Source organism: Myxine glutinosa, chromosome 8 (genome assembly GCF_964187855.1).
Source record: "Myxine glutinosa chromosome 8, kmMyxGlut1.1, whole genome shotgun sequence".
In the NCBI taxonomy this organism is placed as follows: Eukaryota; Metazoa; Chordata; class Myxini; order Myxiniformes; family Myxinidae; genus Myxine; species Myxine glutinosa.
The window spans coordinates 149,863,041-149,879,942 of NC_136268.1; the positions used below are offsets into that span (position 1 = coordinate 149,863,041).

At 45.5% G+C, this 16,902-nt stretch overlaps 2 protein-coding genes across 10 annotated transcripts in view; one reads left to right on the forward strand and one right to left on the reverse strand.

Moving 5' to 3' along the window:
• LOC137433010 (uncharacterized) overlaps positions 1–1,093 on the reverse strand; it is a 585,711-nt gene extending 584,618 nt beyond the window's left edge. For 2 of the 3 annotated variants that reach the window (XM_078783838.1, XM_078783836.1), the window contains exons 1-2: positions 902–1,093; positions 282–375 (exon numbers count right to left, since the gene is read on the reverse strand). The gene's annotated coding sequence lies outside the window, so the exon portion shown is untranslated. Of the gene's footprint in view, positions 1–281; positions 376–701 lie in introns of those variants that run through there. The other variant, XR_010985618.2, reaches the window with a different exon arrangement.
• Positions 517–16,902, forward strand: part of PIDD1 (p53-induced death domain protein 1) — a 107,980-nt gene continuing 91,594 nt past the window's right edge. For 2 of the 7 annotated variants that reach the window (XM_068125378.2, XM_068125379.2), the window contains exons 1-9: positions 521–817; positions 2,946–3,502; positions 4,043–4,271; positions 5,980–6,204; positions 8,934–8,985; positions 12,435–12,636; positions 13,827–13,967; positions 14,145–14,327; positions 14,430–14,577. In XM_068125378.2, coding sequence (XP_067981479.2) covers positions 3,038–3,502; positions 4,043–4,271; positions 5,980–6,204; positions 8,934–8,985; positions 12,435–12,636; positions 13,827–13,967; positions 14,145–14,327; positions 14,430–14,577 — 1,645 coding nt within the window. In that variant the 5' untranslated portion in view covers positions 521–817; positions 2,946–3,037. Of the gene's footprint in view, positions 818–2,945; positions 3,503–4,042; positions 4,272–5,979; positions 6,205–8,933; positions 8,986–12,434; positions 12,637–13,826; positions 13,968–14,144; positions 14,328–14,429; positions 14,578–16,902 lie in introns of all 7 variants that reach the window. The other 5 variants (XM_078783834.1, XM_068125376.2, XM_068125377.2 and 2 more) reach the window with 5 other exon arrangements.

The window sequence follows — 16,902 nt, forward strand, 5'->3', positions numbered from 1 at the left end:
ATTGACACGGACACATAAAAAAGGACACATCGACACATAGACACACACAAGCACGCACATTGGCACACACAAGCACGCATACGCTCTTTCATTCCACTGCTTCAAGTTCATTCATTGCCTTTCCATTCGAATTGGTCATGCAAAAAAAATTTTTTAAACTGTGGCCTCTTTCTTATTTATGGGTCAAAATAGATGATAATTTTTAATTGGTGTTTCACATGTGGTGAATACAAGATAAAGATTACTTCGCGAAAATGATCTCGTGTCCACGCGCTGCACACCTCAAGACATCGTGACTCCTGAGTCCTGATGGATGTATCATCATTGCATATCCAAGAGAGGCTGGTTTCTCCTCTAGCTGCTCTGCGATTGTACCTGGAAAACAAGAAAATGTATAAATTAAATTATTTATAGAATAGATTGTTATTAGGTATCAATGGTATGAGGGGAGAAAATGAGTTATAGGTCGTCAAGAAATCTGATCACGTGAGTGTGAAAGCGCGGGAAGTGGCGCCAAAATTTGGACGATGACGAAGAAAAAGAAGAAGAAGACTTGGAAGGTTGATAACACTCGCCTCAGATTGCATCTTTATAAACCGCGCAAAGTCACTTTATTTCGACATATCAAGTTTCCCGAAACTATAAAACAACAATTCACATTGATTGAACATGGCTCGTTGTCAAACAATCGACTTATTTACTTCAGTGCAGAGAAAACGAGATCGACGACCTCGACTCCGACACCTCCATCGTGTCCACCACCTTCGAGCTCTGAGCACTTCTCAGCGACATGTTCGCACAGCTCTGCACTCTTCATGTGAGTTTACCTTCATTTATCTCGTTATGTCCAACAAGGGTGGATAATTTTAGCCTTAACGGATGACATACTATTACTGTTTACCTGCGAACGAAGCCTTCAGGTTTGATCAATGAAGGTGTGCTTATGGTCGTGTGCTAAAACTAAAAGGTAGACCAGCTTTCATTAAACGATGCTGTTGCATCTTATACACCGCCTCATCGATCATCTTCTTCTTCAGCCGTGCCAGAGAAGAGGAAAACAAACCGAGTCGATTCTGGGTATGGGAATAAAACATGGGTTATTTTAGTATTTATTTATTATGTACGCAAATCTGGAAGAATCTTTGACACCCTTCAGCCTTCTCAATTTGGATTCTATACACCCCTCTTGTCTTCCCTTCCTTCCCTTTATTCTTATTTCCTCCCAAACTTCCTTCTCTCTCATACCACAACAACAGTAAACAAGGGACCCACACACTGAAAACTTGTGAAAACCCCCTTTTCTACCTCTTAAAGGGGGAATATCCAGATGGGGAGCACAACCCCATGAGAGCTTCCTGTTCTGGTATATTGTACCAAATTTGGTCCCTATCAGTCATGCAGTTTGTGAGGAAAATATGTTTTAGTAAATATGATGGATTAGGGGAAGGAGCCCGTGGACTCTTTCCAGGGGAGATTCGGCCATGGGGGAGCACAACTTAAAGTTGGAGCATGGTCGCATTGCCAGTTTGGCGTGGATCCGGTTGTCGGTTTCTGAGAAGATTTTTGAATGAAATAACATTTGGGGCAAAACCCCCTCTTGCTCCCTTTTTAGGCGGCGCATCAGGATGGGGAGCACAACCCCATGAGAGCTTGCTGTCCTGATGCATCGCACCAAATTTGGTCCATGTCGGTCCGGTAGTTTGTGAGGAGAAGATGTTTTAGTCAAATGTTAACGGACGTCCGTACAGACTTTTACTGGGACCCATTCTGTAATTATTTCTGAGAAAAAAAAAAAAAAAGACCAGTTGGACTGAAGCTCCCCTTTGGTTTGTGGGATTGTGGGACCCATGGAGTTCACTACCCACACCCACACCCTCTTTCCAACAGCTTTGTAGAGTATAGATGTTCGTCTCCTCCTTGTGTACTTATGGGCTCGATCAATCCTGCGTACACCCAGGTTCGAATCCACACGAATAACTGTCTTTGTAACCAGCACAAAAGTGCAGCGAGGAAGCACTGGCCCTGACAAGGGCTCACTGCATACTCACGGTGGTGTTTTTACTCTTCTTCTTATAACTGGATCACCGATGCAGTAAGGAAGCGATAGTTCTGACCTAAGCTCGACAAACTTTCGTGCCGTACACAGGATGATGCTCTTCACCCTTTATATTAACTGGCCCAGAGTCACAGTAAGAAAATATTAGCTTTGAGAAGAGATTGGCGCACACCTGCGTCACGCAAAGTGTAAGGCAGTGTATGACAGAGCTCCATGGACATGCAGTGTGCTCATGTGCTCCACGACGGTGGCTTGGCTTGGTGCTCCTCTTAGTCTTTTGCACATCCTCACCATGTTTTGTGTGCAATTCCGCACAACCTGCTACTACGTATAGTTACTTCAAATACTGAATGAATGAATGAATGATCGTTTTAAGGCCATTTTTCCCCGCTAGAGCGGGGGTTAGCCTTGCGGGCCCCATGACAATCATGGTTCCCTGTTTGAGGCAATGTTTTTTATGGCCGGATGCCCTTCCTGACGCCAACCCTTGGTCACGCTCTTATGATGCGCAGGGATACGGTGTACCTATTCTAAGCCGGGGTACACACCGGGATCATTCATCCCAGCAAGATGGTACTCAATTTGCCGACCTCGGAAATGATGACAGGCTGAGTCAACCCCCCTGGCGTTAATTCAGCGATCGACCGGGATTCGAACCCAGGATCCCAGGTATCCCAAGCCAGTACCCTAACCGCTAAGCCAACACCAGGCTTCAAATACTATGAGTAGATAAGCTTCAAGTTAAGGTCAAGACTTGTTTTGCAGGGTTTTACTGGTGCTCATTTGTCGAGGTAAAATATGGAGGTTGTTGTGATTCCCACAAGGACATTTTTGTAATTTGAGTGTTGCACAATCATCATTAATATGTAATGTCTCTTTCTCTCTCTAGGTTTTCGTTGTGTTTTCCTGGACCTACTCAACCAATTGTGGCAGAATTAACTTGGAGACTCGGTGGAAAATATCCTCAAGTCAAGACCCAACATGACACACACTATAGATTCTAATGACGATATCAAGGAAAACGTGCTCGCATCGCATCAGAGCTTTACAACACCCACGAGAAACGTGTTGGTGACAGGTGGCTCGTTGCATTTCGATGCATACCCAGATGGAGTACAAAGATTTCTTGATATCCTTTGCAAAAACTTAGACGCCTGTCAAACGACATCTGTTCGTTTAGACTCCTGTGATCCCGACATTGATAAAGCTCTGGAAAAGTTACCCTTGTTAATTCATCTCCGCACACTGGTGATGAGAGGAAACAGCACAGATGATCGAGGCGCTTTGAGACGGGGAAGAGTTTTCACGTTGCCCAAAAACTTTTTTGAACCTTTGAAACAGCTTGGACTCCTGGACCTCAGTGTAAATCGACTGGATGATCTCCCAGAAAGCCTGGGTACGCTGAATGAGCTGTCGATGCTTCTTCTTGCACGTAATAATTTCCAGGTAGAACATGCTTCGGTTCTTCTGCATCACCTTTTTCTTTAAAAACATAGGTTTTCTCGGAAGACTGGATGGCAAATCTCACACACACTTTAACAAGCATCTAAACCCATCTAAACCCTGGTGTTGGGCTAGCGGCTAGGGTGCCGGCTTAGGATCCTAGGATCCTGGGTTCGAATCCCGGTCGATCGCTGAATTAACGCCAGGGGGGTTGACTCAGCCTGTCATCCTTCCGAGGTCGGCTAATTGAGTACCAGTTCACTGGTAATTCCCTGTTTGTCGTAAAAGGCGACAAAAAGGGTTGGCGGCAGGAAGGGCATCCGGCCGTAAAACATTGCTTCAAAAAGGGGACCGAAAAACAACAACAACCACGGTCCCCGAAAAAGGCCAACCCCCGCTTTGCGGGGAAAAATGGCCTCTAAAGGTGTTTGTTTTTTTTTTTTTAACCCACAGAAACAGAACTTACCTTTTCAAGAAAAATATAATAGTATTAAATGTGCATGCCTGCAGGCTTTATATAACTCCTTTTTATGTTATCCTCAGGTGTTGCCCATGGCCATCAGCCGTCTCGACAAACTGACCCTCCTTACAGTATCGGGAAACGGGCTTCGACACTTGCCGGGTGTGGCACTGGCCCACTTGCAAGCCCTGCGGGACCTCAATGTTTCTGATAATGAGCTTGTTGTCCTGCCCGATGAGCTCGGCGAGTTGACTTCTCTAGAAAGATTGGATGCCTCTGGAAACCTCCTCACTTCTCTGCCAGAGTCCTTGGGTATGTGGCCTTGCTTATTGGCACGTGAGTTATGTATCATGAGAGGTACATGAAAAGTCACTACTCCCATAAGCATTAGCAGTCCCCACTAACCTGTGTTACTTAACGGCAGATGTCAACAGGCCTCGATAAATTTCACAGCTCTGTTAATCAGCTATGAATTTTATGGGGTTTTTTCCCCCATACATCTCTTGGGGAAACGCGCACAAAACTTCACATGTCGGTGCTGCAACGCTGCAACCTCAGGTTTAAGGGCAAAACGTGGTTAGGGAGTCGTAGGTACATTGGGACATGGTGTTGGCACTTGTACGATATTGGCGAAGAATAGCTGTAAGATAGGATGTCATCCTCTTCAACTCTTTGCTTATGGCTTCACCCTCTGCTGTGACATCCCTCATCCTTCAGGTAGGCAGGCTGCAGCCTCCTCCCTCTCTTCAGACCTTGATAGAATCACAAGGTGGTCAAACACTTGGAACATGTCTTTCAATCCTGACAAATCTCACACTCTCACTATCTTTCTCGGAAAGGACTGTCTGGTAAACCCTCCCATCTACTTTCTTAACATTTCTCTTGAGGCAGTTCAATCATTATACTCCTGGATCTCACTATCAGCAACCCTCTTTCTTGGGCAAACCGACATCCTCCATCATGCAAAATCTGCCCTTGGCACGCCTGAACTCTTATCCACCTACAAGGCCTTCATCTGCAGCTTGATGGAGTCCTGATCTCCCCTCTGGGCTGGCTCCCCTGCCTCAAACCTTGCTCAGCATGATGATGTGGCAACCAAGGCCTTCAAAGATCTCTCCCACGATGAAGCTGAGTCCATGGGCCTATCACTTTCCCATCGCAGATAGGTGTGTGGTCTCTCTATCTTGTGCTTCCTTCTTTCTGGTATTACACCATTTGCTCTTTCAGTGCTTTGTCCACCTCCATCCCCTCTGACCCCACTAATTTCTAGTTTTTCCTTCCAGAAAGTTTGCTTCTGTATCCATCTTGTCCACCCCGTTCCTTCTAATCTATCCCTCATTCTTATCCTTACCCTTTATTTGTGTGAGCTCTCCCTCTATTTGTCCCTCAACTCTGCTGTTGGTGTGTTTCTCTCTCTCTCTCTCCCCCCTTTCTCTCTCAGTCCCTCTTTCTCCTTCTCTTCTATTTGTCTCTGTCTCTCTTTAGTTCTGTTACATCCTGATGCGTTCTACACTCTAGCTCCTCTTTGAGCGTCGACTTTGTATACAAAAAACCCCTATGTAGTCGCATTACACCCCAGTTTCCCTGAGAGCAGACGTCACCAAAAGCGAGTCTGGATATACTTTATGTACACAGTCATTAGGGTAGCAAGGTGTAGAGTTTTGATTGGCAAACATTCAGAAAGACCAATTTCCATAGCAACAAGGTGTGTGTGGTGTGTGGTGTGTGTGGTTTTTTTTGTTTTTCTTTGTTTTTTTTTTACAATTATTGCACAAAACATCATCACACAATAACCCACCAAGAACGAAACCAACCGATGGTTGTCATATTTGTTTGCATTCTTTAAAGTGGAATCACTGGCTTTGTAGCCAATCAAGCCCTGGTATCCAATCCTGGCTTCTAGCTCTTAAACGAGCCTCGATCTTGGATACAAAAAAAATAAAATTGAATCTAATGATTATTTATCCTTTTCCTCCTTCCGTGCCATATCATACTTGATGCCACATATATGCCTGTGCAGCTCAAATCCACAGCCTTACCTCTCTGTTGCTTCACACCAATAAGCTTGTCTCAGTGGCCTCAGAATTGGCCCTGTTGCCTCACCTGCTCAGCCTCGATCTGCGGAACAACGACCTTCGCCAGTTGCCAAGGGCCTTTCAAGATGCCTCGTTCGTTAAGGTGGAAGGCAACCCCATTGGACACCCAGACAACCCAAATGGACACACAGAAAATCCCAGCAATGAGGGTGAGGGTATACATAACAACAGCTCAGGGTTATTTTGTAATGGCTAGGCCACCTTAAACCCTGGTGTTGGGCTAGCGGCTAGGGTGCCGGCTTAGGATCCTAGGATCCTGGGGTTCGAATCCCGGTCGATCGCTGAATTAACGCCAGGGGGGTTGACTCAGCCTGTCATCCTTCCGAGGTTGGCTAATTGAGTACCAGTTCACTGGTAATTCCCTGTTTGTCGTTAAAAGGCGGCAAAAAGGGTTGGCGTCAGGAAGGGCATCCGGCCGTAAAACATTGCTTCAAAAAGGGGACCGAAAAACAACAACAACCACGGTGCCCGAAAAAGGCCAACCCCCACTTGCGGGGAAAAATGGCCTCTAAAGGTGGTTTTTTTAGGCCACCTTAGATGATAATCTACATGGGGCGGTGCATGCATGCAAATGTGGTTTAAACATTTTAATTTGGCATGTTCAAACAATGTACAACTTTTATTAGTTTGTTGGAAGAATGGGGACATTACTTGGGTTGGACGGAGGTTTTGAAAATAGGGGTAAATTGGTGTTGATTATATTATTTTTCTTTAATCCCTTTACGAACCATTTGCTTGTTTCCTATTTTGAGTAAAATGAACAGGAAGAGCTCATCCCTTAGCTTTTTAAGGATTTATCTATATATTACAGACAGTAACTGTAATATTGTTACGGATCCGGGGGACGGCACTCCCGTTGGCAAGGGGGGTTTAATCCCCTTGTCTTGTTAAGCTGGCCGTCCGACCGGTCCTGGGGGTATGACGTCACACCCGGTCAGCACTGAATAGGGAAGTAGGCCGATTCGTCCTATGACCTAAGTACCAGCGCCTTCCGGTACGCAAGGAAATACTCCCGCCCGGGCCGCAGTGTAATTGACGAATTGCGCCGAGCGAAGCGAGCCGCGACGCGGGCCGTTAACAACAGACTAAACCCGATTGAAAGCGGTTCTGCCGAAATCGCGCTACAGGTACTCAATCGGCAAATCACTAAAGCGATCGGACGAGAATGAAAACCAAAGAATAAGGAGGAACAGGTATTTATTAACTAACTATACAAAACCAAAGAAACCAAAGGAGAAACGAAAGCAATTTACAGGGCGAAGAAGAAGAAGATACACAGGGCAATTCTTAAACACTCTTACTTATACCCATGGACAAGACAAACAGAACAAGAGAGAGGAAGACAAATGATGAATTGCGAAAGATGATGGGAATAGAGCCTGTGATTGATGCTGTGAAGATAAACAGGTTGAGATGGTTTGGTCATGTGTTGAGGAAGGATGAAAGTGACTGGTTGAAAAGAGTGATGGAAATGAATGTAGAAGGAAGTAGAGGACGGGGAAGACCGAGAAAGACTTGGCTAAAGATGGTGGAAGAAGAAATGCGGGCAAGGGGGTTAAACAAGGGGAGATGCAGAAAATAGGGCAAGATGGAGAAGATTGTCATGGGGACCGCAAGGCTAACCCCCGCTCTCGCAGGGAAAATGGCCTTAAAATGCATGTTGTTGTTGTTGTATTAGACTGTAACTAGAGCGGCACTCAGTATAGAGCATACCCTCTGCCTGGTTGATCATATCACTCAATGGTGAAAAATCACTTTAAAAAATTATACTAGCTGTATCCAGATCAGGATCTTCCAAAAAATTGAATCCATTCTTCCTTATCACACACACAACATGTCCACCAAGTTTCGTCCAAATCCATCCATAACTTTTTAAGATATCCTGCTATGTATCGTTTTTGGCCCCATCTCTCAATCGTGAAAAATCACTTTAAAATTTCTAGTAGCCGGATTCGAATCCGGATCTTCACCGAAATCTAATTATTTTGTCGGTGTCACATACGCTACTCCTCTGCCAAATTGCGTCTGAATCCGTCCATAACCTTTTGAGATATTTTGTTCACAAACGGACAGGCAGACACGGGTGAAAACATAACCTCCGTCCACCTTTGGTGGTGGAGGTAACAAACCAATAAATGCAGAATGTTTTTCAACTATGCCAGGTTGAAAGGGTAATGACAGGACCAATTATTTTAATGCCTCCACCGACAGTCGCTGGAGCCATTATGTTTTCCGGTTGTCAGTCTGTCCGGCCGTGCATCCGTGATAGGTTTTCATTACCGCAATAACTTGAACGGCTGAAGGGAACCAAGTCAAACTCGGTGCATGTATGTATAATGAGGAGAAGATGAACCGATTAGATTTTGGGGTCACGGGGTCAAAGGTCATGTTCGGTAAAAAAAAAAATCCTGTTTCTGTGATAACTTGGGAACCAGTGCTGGGATTTTGACCAATGTTGGTACAAGCATGTATGATGATGCACAGATGAATTGATTTGATTTTGGGGTTAAGAGGTCAACGGTCAGAGTCTGTAATATGGTTTCGTTACCACGATAACTTCAGAACAGCTGAAGGGAACCAAGTCAAACTTGGTACAAGTATGTATAGAAGAAGAACCACCTTTAGAGGCCATTTTTCCCCGCAGAGCAGGGGTTGGCCTTTTTCGGGCACCGTGGTCCCCTTTTTGAAGCAATGTTTTATGGCCGGATGCCCTTCCTGCCGCCAACCCTGTTAGTCGCCTCTCGCGACACACAGGGAATATTACCAGTGAACTAGTGAACCAGTGAACTCGATCAATGTCATGACGTCAGAGTGCTGTTCAATTCTTTATCTGACATAGAAAAGTTTTATTTTGATGGAAGTCCTTTTCTTTTTACAGAACGAATCGTATGCAAGTTGCACCGAATCAATGTGAACATTCATGATGCAAGGTAACATGCATGGCATTCCAACTGACAGGTCGACCTTGTCCCTTTTTATTTATTTATTTTTAAATTAATATAATCTTTGCAATTTTGAGTGCTACTCAGTGGTAACCCAAGCATTCACACAAACGCAAATTTGCTAATTTTATATACTTAAAAGGAGGCTCAAAACTTATGAGCTGTAGGGAGGAAAAACTCATTGTGAATGACCAGGGCTTTGATTTCCTAATTTCACAATGCTACTAATAATTTTTGAAGCCCCAGTTATTCACACTTCCTTGTGGGTTTGGTTGGGGAATCTTTTGAATGGCAGGCCAGGCCTCACGTCCGGTTGAGGGTGGCAGAGATTTGTAATTTGTTCAATTTGTTGATTTGCTGATGATAAATAACTCGGCAATACAGGACTTTCAAAATTATTTATGAATGCTAATGAGGCCATTCACGCATGTGCAGTGTGTGTGAATTTTCAGTGACTCGGTTGTGCCAGGGAACTTTTAACCTGCCATTGCTAGCGTGAAATCTGTAAGTGAAAGTCTTTTTGACATAATTTTCAGCATTTAAACGAAAGCGACAATTTCCGAATGGTTAACCATAATTGTGTTTCTTGATGTAAATCGGATTCACGGGAATGTTGGAAACTGAAAGGGCACTCGGTAGAGCGCATACCTCCGCCAGGCCGAACAGTTTGTTTCGTTACCCACTGATAATCCGGATCTTGATTCGGACGTGCACCAAAATCGAATCGGCTTGTTCTTGTCACCTAACCAACTCGTCCACCAAGTTTAGTCATAACTCGTCCACAACTTTTTAAAATATGTTGTATTGAAGGAGCTGGGGCTCCCACGTCGATCGGAAGAATGGACGCGACAAAAAGCTGGAATTCATCCGAGTTGCTTTAATCAAACCAAACACTCAGGCACTCTGAAAAGCCCGTTTATCGGGCAGCAATATATATACATATTATCCCGGAGCGTTTGCCCAGGAAAGGCGAGAGGGGGCGTGGCCCAGCGTCCTGGCTGCGGCCTGGCAAGTTGAGGGCGAGCCTGCCCGGGCGTCCTGGAGGAGCCCGGCATGGTGATCGCTCCGCGTCCTTGATAGGTGCAAGGCGATTGTGAAAACCCAGCGGTAGCCGCTACAGTATGTCGCTTTTCGCCCGATCTCTCGATGGTGAAGAATCACTTCAAAAAATTAATAATTCTCGTATCGGATGCATATTCAGATCTTCACCAAGATCAAATCGATTTGTCCTCGTCACACACCCAACATGTCCACCAAGTGTGGTCCAAATCCGTCCACAGATTTTTAAGAATTCTTGCTATATGTCGGTTTTAGCCCTATCACTCAATGGTGAAGAATCACTTTAGAATTCCAGTAGCCGGATCCGGATCTTCACCAAAATCGAATCATATCGTCCTTGTCACATACAATCCTTTGTTTTCACTGACGTCACAGTTACCCATCTCGCATTGCGCGGCGGCCATTTTGATACCCAAGCTAATCTGTCCGTGTGCGCTGATATTGATTTGTTGCGTTGGTTTATGGTGAATGCGGATCGCAAAAAGTCTGTTTTATAAAGTAATTTTGTTTGTTTTGTCACGTTCATGTGGAGTGTGGTGCCATCTAGTTTATATTACGTATTGTTGCCCAACAAACACAGAACATTCGGTTTAAGTTTGCCGTGGACCAGTGAACTGGTGAACACCTGGGCAGTGGGTCAACCTGCAACCAACTACCTGTAGAACAGACTTGGAGTGTACGTAAGGATACGGTAGATCCAGGCTTGAGTATGGCTAGCAGTGCGAGTGCCAACCTTGGCTACCAAGAGACGCTCCCCCCGGACGTTCTTGTTCGTTACAAAGAGAAGATTTCTGTCATTGGGTGTGACCCTTATGGTCTATCAAATGATCAATTTGAGAAGAATGTGAGCAAGTGGCCTCAGGTGACCCACATCGACGTGATCAACTACCTGTTGTTCAGCAAATCGGCCTATACCAAAGATGAGTTGAAGAAGTATAAATCCCTCGAGGCATACAGGTTGTACCAAGATGGATGGGTGCGACAAATCCTACACAAAGAACTGAATGACGTCCACTTGATTCGATCCAAGGTATTAATATATTAAACAAACATGTATTTTTTAAAGCTGCTTGTGTTAATGTTATGGACCTGATTGATTAAGTGCCCTCCATTTGTTCAAAAACCACTGCAGTTTTAAGCTGTGCATGCATGTGTGCATACTTTTTAGACATGTGACGCACAGTGCGAAGTGAGTGCCGCCATGTGTGCTTTGTGCGTATGGCCATAAGTCATCACCTATATTTATCATGTAAGCAACGAATACATAGCACGTTCTTCACATGATAAAATCGAGATTCATTTTGACCGAGTTGATAAGAGCACATAACTTTAGAAAGTTTATTGGACAGTTTCAAATTCAATACTTTTATGTTCCAGGTTTCGCATTCCATGAAACATGTTCTTACTTACTGTTAACAAAATGCTCGGAGCAGACAGGTGTGCGATCCCAGTGTGATTCTGTTTGGATGTCACTGCGATTGATGGCAGCCTTCCACAAACGCCGCCTCTCTTCACTTAAATTTCTTGTTTCCTCACCCTGATTCAGCAGAAGTTTGGGCGTTTTGTAAAACTTAACTCCTGGCCTAACGCCTGGCCTGTTTGAACAACGAAATACACCGCAAATTGGCATGACTGGTCGTGAACAAAAACTATTTAATGTGAATCCGCTGACGACGTTGTTCGAGAGGGTATCAAAATGGCCGAGGTGTCCCAGGGTGCCCTGCGCGCGTGCTCCGATGACGTCACAAGAAAACAAGCAATACCTCTCCACCAAATTTCGTCCGAATCCTTCCACAACTTTTTGAGATATCTTGTTCACAGACAGACAGACAGACAGATAGACAGACGGGGGTGAAAACATAACATTCATTGGCGGAGGTAACGACACTCTACCCGTTTCGTCAAATAACCGATTGGCATACGCTGCACAATAATCACTCTTTTTCACGAGGATCTATAGAGGAGCGCAACTCAGCCTCGTGGATTAAATAGATTCATCGATTATGGAGTTATTGTGACAAAATGGAAGATCATCGCATGTTAAATCATAATCATCGTATGTTTCATCATCCTCGAGGATGATGGTGCATACACCTCGGCACTGTTCACATCCGGTGGAACATTAGAGTCTGTGCGTCCAACAGGTACACTGTCTGGTGCTACCCTACCTTTACATTTTGGTGGATTTACATGTTTTAAGTTACTAGCCATTCTCAATAACAATTTCCAATGGATGTTTTTTTTTGTTTGTTTTTTGTTTTTGTGTTTTTACAAAAATGCAGGGATATTTTTGTTCTATTTTGTCTGTTTTTACTGCGGTAGAATGATACCCTTGAATTATTTGTACTGTGTCATGCATGATGTCCAATCGGTTGCAGCTTTACAGTCCTCCCTGTCGGACTTCTTGTCCAGCTGCCTGAAGGTATGGAGCTACTGTTCCCAGCGGGTGCAGTGAATGAGGACATGAGAGTGGAGTTCCACCTAAGGCCACCGACACCTCACAGTGTTCTTCTTCGGGAACACGACTTCCTCCTTAGCTATGTCCTTGAAGTCCAACCACACGGTTGTCAATTCTACAAGGTGCAGTGAAAGGACAACGTACAATGTGAATTCGATGCTTCATAGCACAACTGATCGTTTGTTTATTTGGTTTATGGCGAGGTTCCCACTTGTTCTTGTAAGGATTATTATTCTCACATTTTGTGGAGACGATTCTGAGAAAACCGTAATGGCTGGCTCTATGAAACGTTAACGCCTTAAAAACACCAATGTAACTTCGTGCATCATGAATTTTGTCTTTGCAATTTTGATTTACATTGGCTGCCATTGCCTATGATGTCATAAACTTTAAACTTCTTTTTCTACAGAACTGCTGAATGGATCAACGCGAAATTTTACAAATATGATCGCCTAGCCATGGGGCTAAATCTTTGCGGAAAGATACGTTATCGGTCACGTGGTTTGGCGGCCATATTTGTATTTAAAAAAAAAAAAAACTACTTCTCTGAAACCGCTTATCTGATCGATACGAAACTTGGAACACGTTTCCATTGTGATGGGGGAAAATAATTGCAAAGTATGACTTTATCAGTCATGTGATTTGGCCGCCATCTTGAATTGAAGCAAAAAAAAAAATCCTGAGCACTGCTCAACGGATAAATGCGAATTGTCATACATCTGATCAGCTACTGATGTGGGAAAAATATTAGTGAACTATGACATCAGTTGCGTGATATAGTGGCCATCTTGGTTTTAAGTAAAAGCTTTTAACATCTTTTTCTCCAGAACTGCTAAACTGATCAATATGAAATTTCATATGTATGATCAACTCCCCATGAGGAAAAATGTTTCCAAACAATGACATCATCAGTCACGTGGTATGGTGGCCATTTTGGATTTAAGGAAAAGTATTTGAAAATCCATATCTCCAGAACCACTCAACGGATTAATCCAAAACTTCACATGTATGATTGACTACACATGAGGAATTATTTTTGCAAACTATGACATCAGTCACATGGTATGGTGGCCATCTTGGATTTAAGGGAAAAAATTGAAAATCTATATCTCCAGAACCGCTTGACCGACCCAAACCAAAATTTACAGATATGATGGACTACCCATGAGGAAAATGTATTGAAAATGATGACATCAGTCATGTGGTATGGCGGCCATTTTGCCTGGAAGCCTATCATCACTGCTCGCAGTTCTTGTTTGTTTTGCTATTGCTGTGGATGATGTGATCCATTTGATGGAGATTGTATGTGCAGAATGTCAGGATCAGAATTATCTACAAGGCATCTCACGTTGATGATGGGAGAGAGGTTGTAATCAGGACCTTTGATGGAGAATCGTGGACTGACTTGAAAACGGAAATTGCAACTGTTCGGAGGAAATCGATGCCATGCCAAGTAAGAATGAAAGAAAACAATGTTTGATTATCATTAGTGATTTTATAACTGCTATTGGAGGCGGGCGCAGAAGGGGGTAGTCTGAATGACATTTCGGTTTGGTTGGGAAATTTCTGTATTCTTCATGCTAGTAACCTCTTCACTGTTTTACCTTTTCTCTATACTATACTCACCTAGGAGATGTCCATAGCCAAGACCTACATTTCTCATTTTTCTTATTTTTTACTAATCTCCCGACTGGTACAAGATTCGTGCCATGTTCCTTCAGCCGGCATGGTGCTGTACAGCACCGTGGAGCCCATGGTGGCTGTTGATTTCCCACCAGATGCTGTGCATGACACATTGACCGTACATCTTCAGGTTTGCAGATAAGCCCGTCCTGAAAAGGAGGGGAAAAAAAACATCTCTTGTTGGCAAAAACATGTCAATGGAATTACATCTCATAGCTTTTCTCCTCCACAGGTGCTGCCTCTTGAGGCACATGAAGTCGGGGAAATAATTATGGAAGAGGAAATGCTGACAAGCCCTCTGGTTTTGCTCTCCAAAACTATTCCCTACAACTTCTTGAAGCCTGTCCGTATCAAGATACCTTTACCATCAGGCCTTGACGGTAACATTTGATGCCTCTGTTGTGAGGCGCTTGTGCCTGTGAATGTGAAGTGATTGATTTAGGAAAGAGGATCATGGGGTTATTATATTAAAACTGTCTTGATATTTAAGCTGCGCACGCGAAGCGAAAAGCGGGGTTAAGCAATTGGTTCACATCTGTCTGTCCGTCTGTCCATGCTTCCACAAATGTCAGTTTATGAATGAGGAACAACTTGATTCAATTTAATGTTATATATTTAACACTAATCGGACCATGAATCGGAAAACCGACCTGCAGTTTAGCAGGAGAGTACTTTTGCTCTGCATTTGTCCCGATTGCACATCTACAGAGAGGCACAAAAAAGAGGCACAACAAAGGCACAAAATTGAAAATCATTCAAGACTGGAAACTTACTGTTTTTGAGGACGTCATAAAGGACACAAACAAGAGGCACAAATAAATAATGTAACGTATTAGATAGGGTGGTTTAATGGCCACGATGTCAAAGGTGGTAAACTTCCAGAATTAATTTTTTATACGATCTTTACAGTCTTTATTTTATTTAAATTTAATGAAATACCTTAGCAATACTGTATAGAACACAAATCGCCTTTTTATCGCTTCAAAAACCTAGTTTTGCAGGACTTGTACATGTTATATAAGAATAAGACCACTCCTTTTACATATTCAGATGCATAGTGCTGCCAGAGCAGTTTCGTAGGCTATTGTACGCTATTGTACTGTCTTTCCCTCGCGGTCCCTCTGTGCTGTCTTTCCCTCGCGGTCCCCCTGTGCTGTCTTTCCCTCGCGGTCCCTCTGTGCTGTCTTTCCCTCGCGGTCCCCCTGTGCTGTCTTTCCCTCGCGGTCCCCCTGTGCTGTCTTTCCCTCGCGGTCCGCCTGTGCTGTCTTTCCCTCGCGGTCCCTCTGTGCTGTCTTTCCCTCGCGGTCCCCCTGTGCTGTCTTTCCCTCGCGGTCCCTCTGTGCTGTCTTTCCCTCGCGGTCCCACTGTACTGTCTTTCCCTCGCGGTCCCACTGTACTGTCTTTCCCTCGCGGTCTCTCTGTGCTGTCTTTCCCTCGCGGTCCCCCTGTGCTGTCTTTCCCTCGCGGTCCCTCTGTGCTGTCTTTCCCTCGTGGTCCCACTGTACTGTCTTTCCCTCGCGGTCCCACTGTACTGTCTTTCCCTCGCGGTCCCTCTGTGCTGTCTTTCCCTCGCGGTCCCCCTGTGCTGTCTTTCCCTCGCGGTCCCACTGTACTGTCTTTCCCTCGCGGTCCCTCTGTGCTGTCTTTCCCTCGCGGTCCCACTGTACTGTCTTTCCCTCGCGGTCCCTCTGTGCTGTCTTTCCCTCGCGGTCCCACTGTACTATCTTTCCCTCGCGGTCCCACTGTACTGTCTTTCCCTCACGGTCCCTCTGTGCTGTCTTTCCCTCGCGGTCCCCCTGTGCTGTCTTTCCCTCGCGGTCCCTCTGTGCTGTCTTTCCCTCGCGGTCCCTCTGTGCTGTCTTTCCCTCGCGGTCCCACTGTACTGTCTTTCCCTCGCGGTCCCTCTGTGCTGTCTTTCCCTCGCGGTCCCTCTGTGCTGTCTTTCCCTCGCGGTCCCACTGTACTGTCTTTCCCTCGTGGTCCCACTGTACTGTCTTTCCCTCGCGGTCCCTCTGTGCTGTCTTTCCCTCGTGGTCCCCCTGTGCTGTCTTTCCCTCGCGGTCCCTCTGTGCTGTCTTTCCCTCACGGTCCCTCTGTGCTGTCTTTCCCTCGCGGTCCCTCTGTGCTGTCTTTCCCTCGCGGTCCCCCTGTGCTGTCTTTCCCTCGCGGTCCCCCTGTGCTGTCTTTCCCTCGCGGTCCCTCTGTGCTGTCTTTCCCTCGCGGTCCCTCTGTGCTGTCTTTCCCTCGCGGTCCCTCTGTGCTGTCTTTCCCTCGCGGTCCCTCTGTGCTGTCTTTCCCTCGCGGTCCCTCTGTGCTGTCTTTCCCTCGCGGTCCCTCTATGCTGTCTTTCCCTCGCGGTCCCTCTGTGCTGGCTTTCCCTCACGGTCCCTCTGTGCTATCTTTCCCTCGCGGTCCCTCTGTGCTGGCTTTCCCTCGCGGTCCCTCTGTGCTGTCTTTCCCTCGCGGTCCCACTGTGCTGTCTTTCCCTCGCGGTCCCTCTGTGCTGTCTTTCCCTCGCGGTCCCTCTGTGCTGTCTTTCCCTCGCGGTCCCTCTGTGCTGTCTTTCCCTCGCGGTCCCTCTGTGCTGTCTTTCCCTCGCGGTCCCTCTGTGCTGTCTTTCCCTCGCGGTCCCTCTGTGCTGTCTTTCCCTCGCGGTCCCACTGTACTGTCTTTCCCTCGCGGTCCCTCTGTGCTGTCTTTCCCTC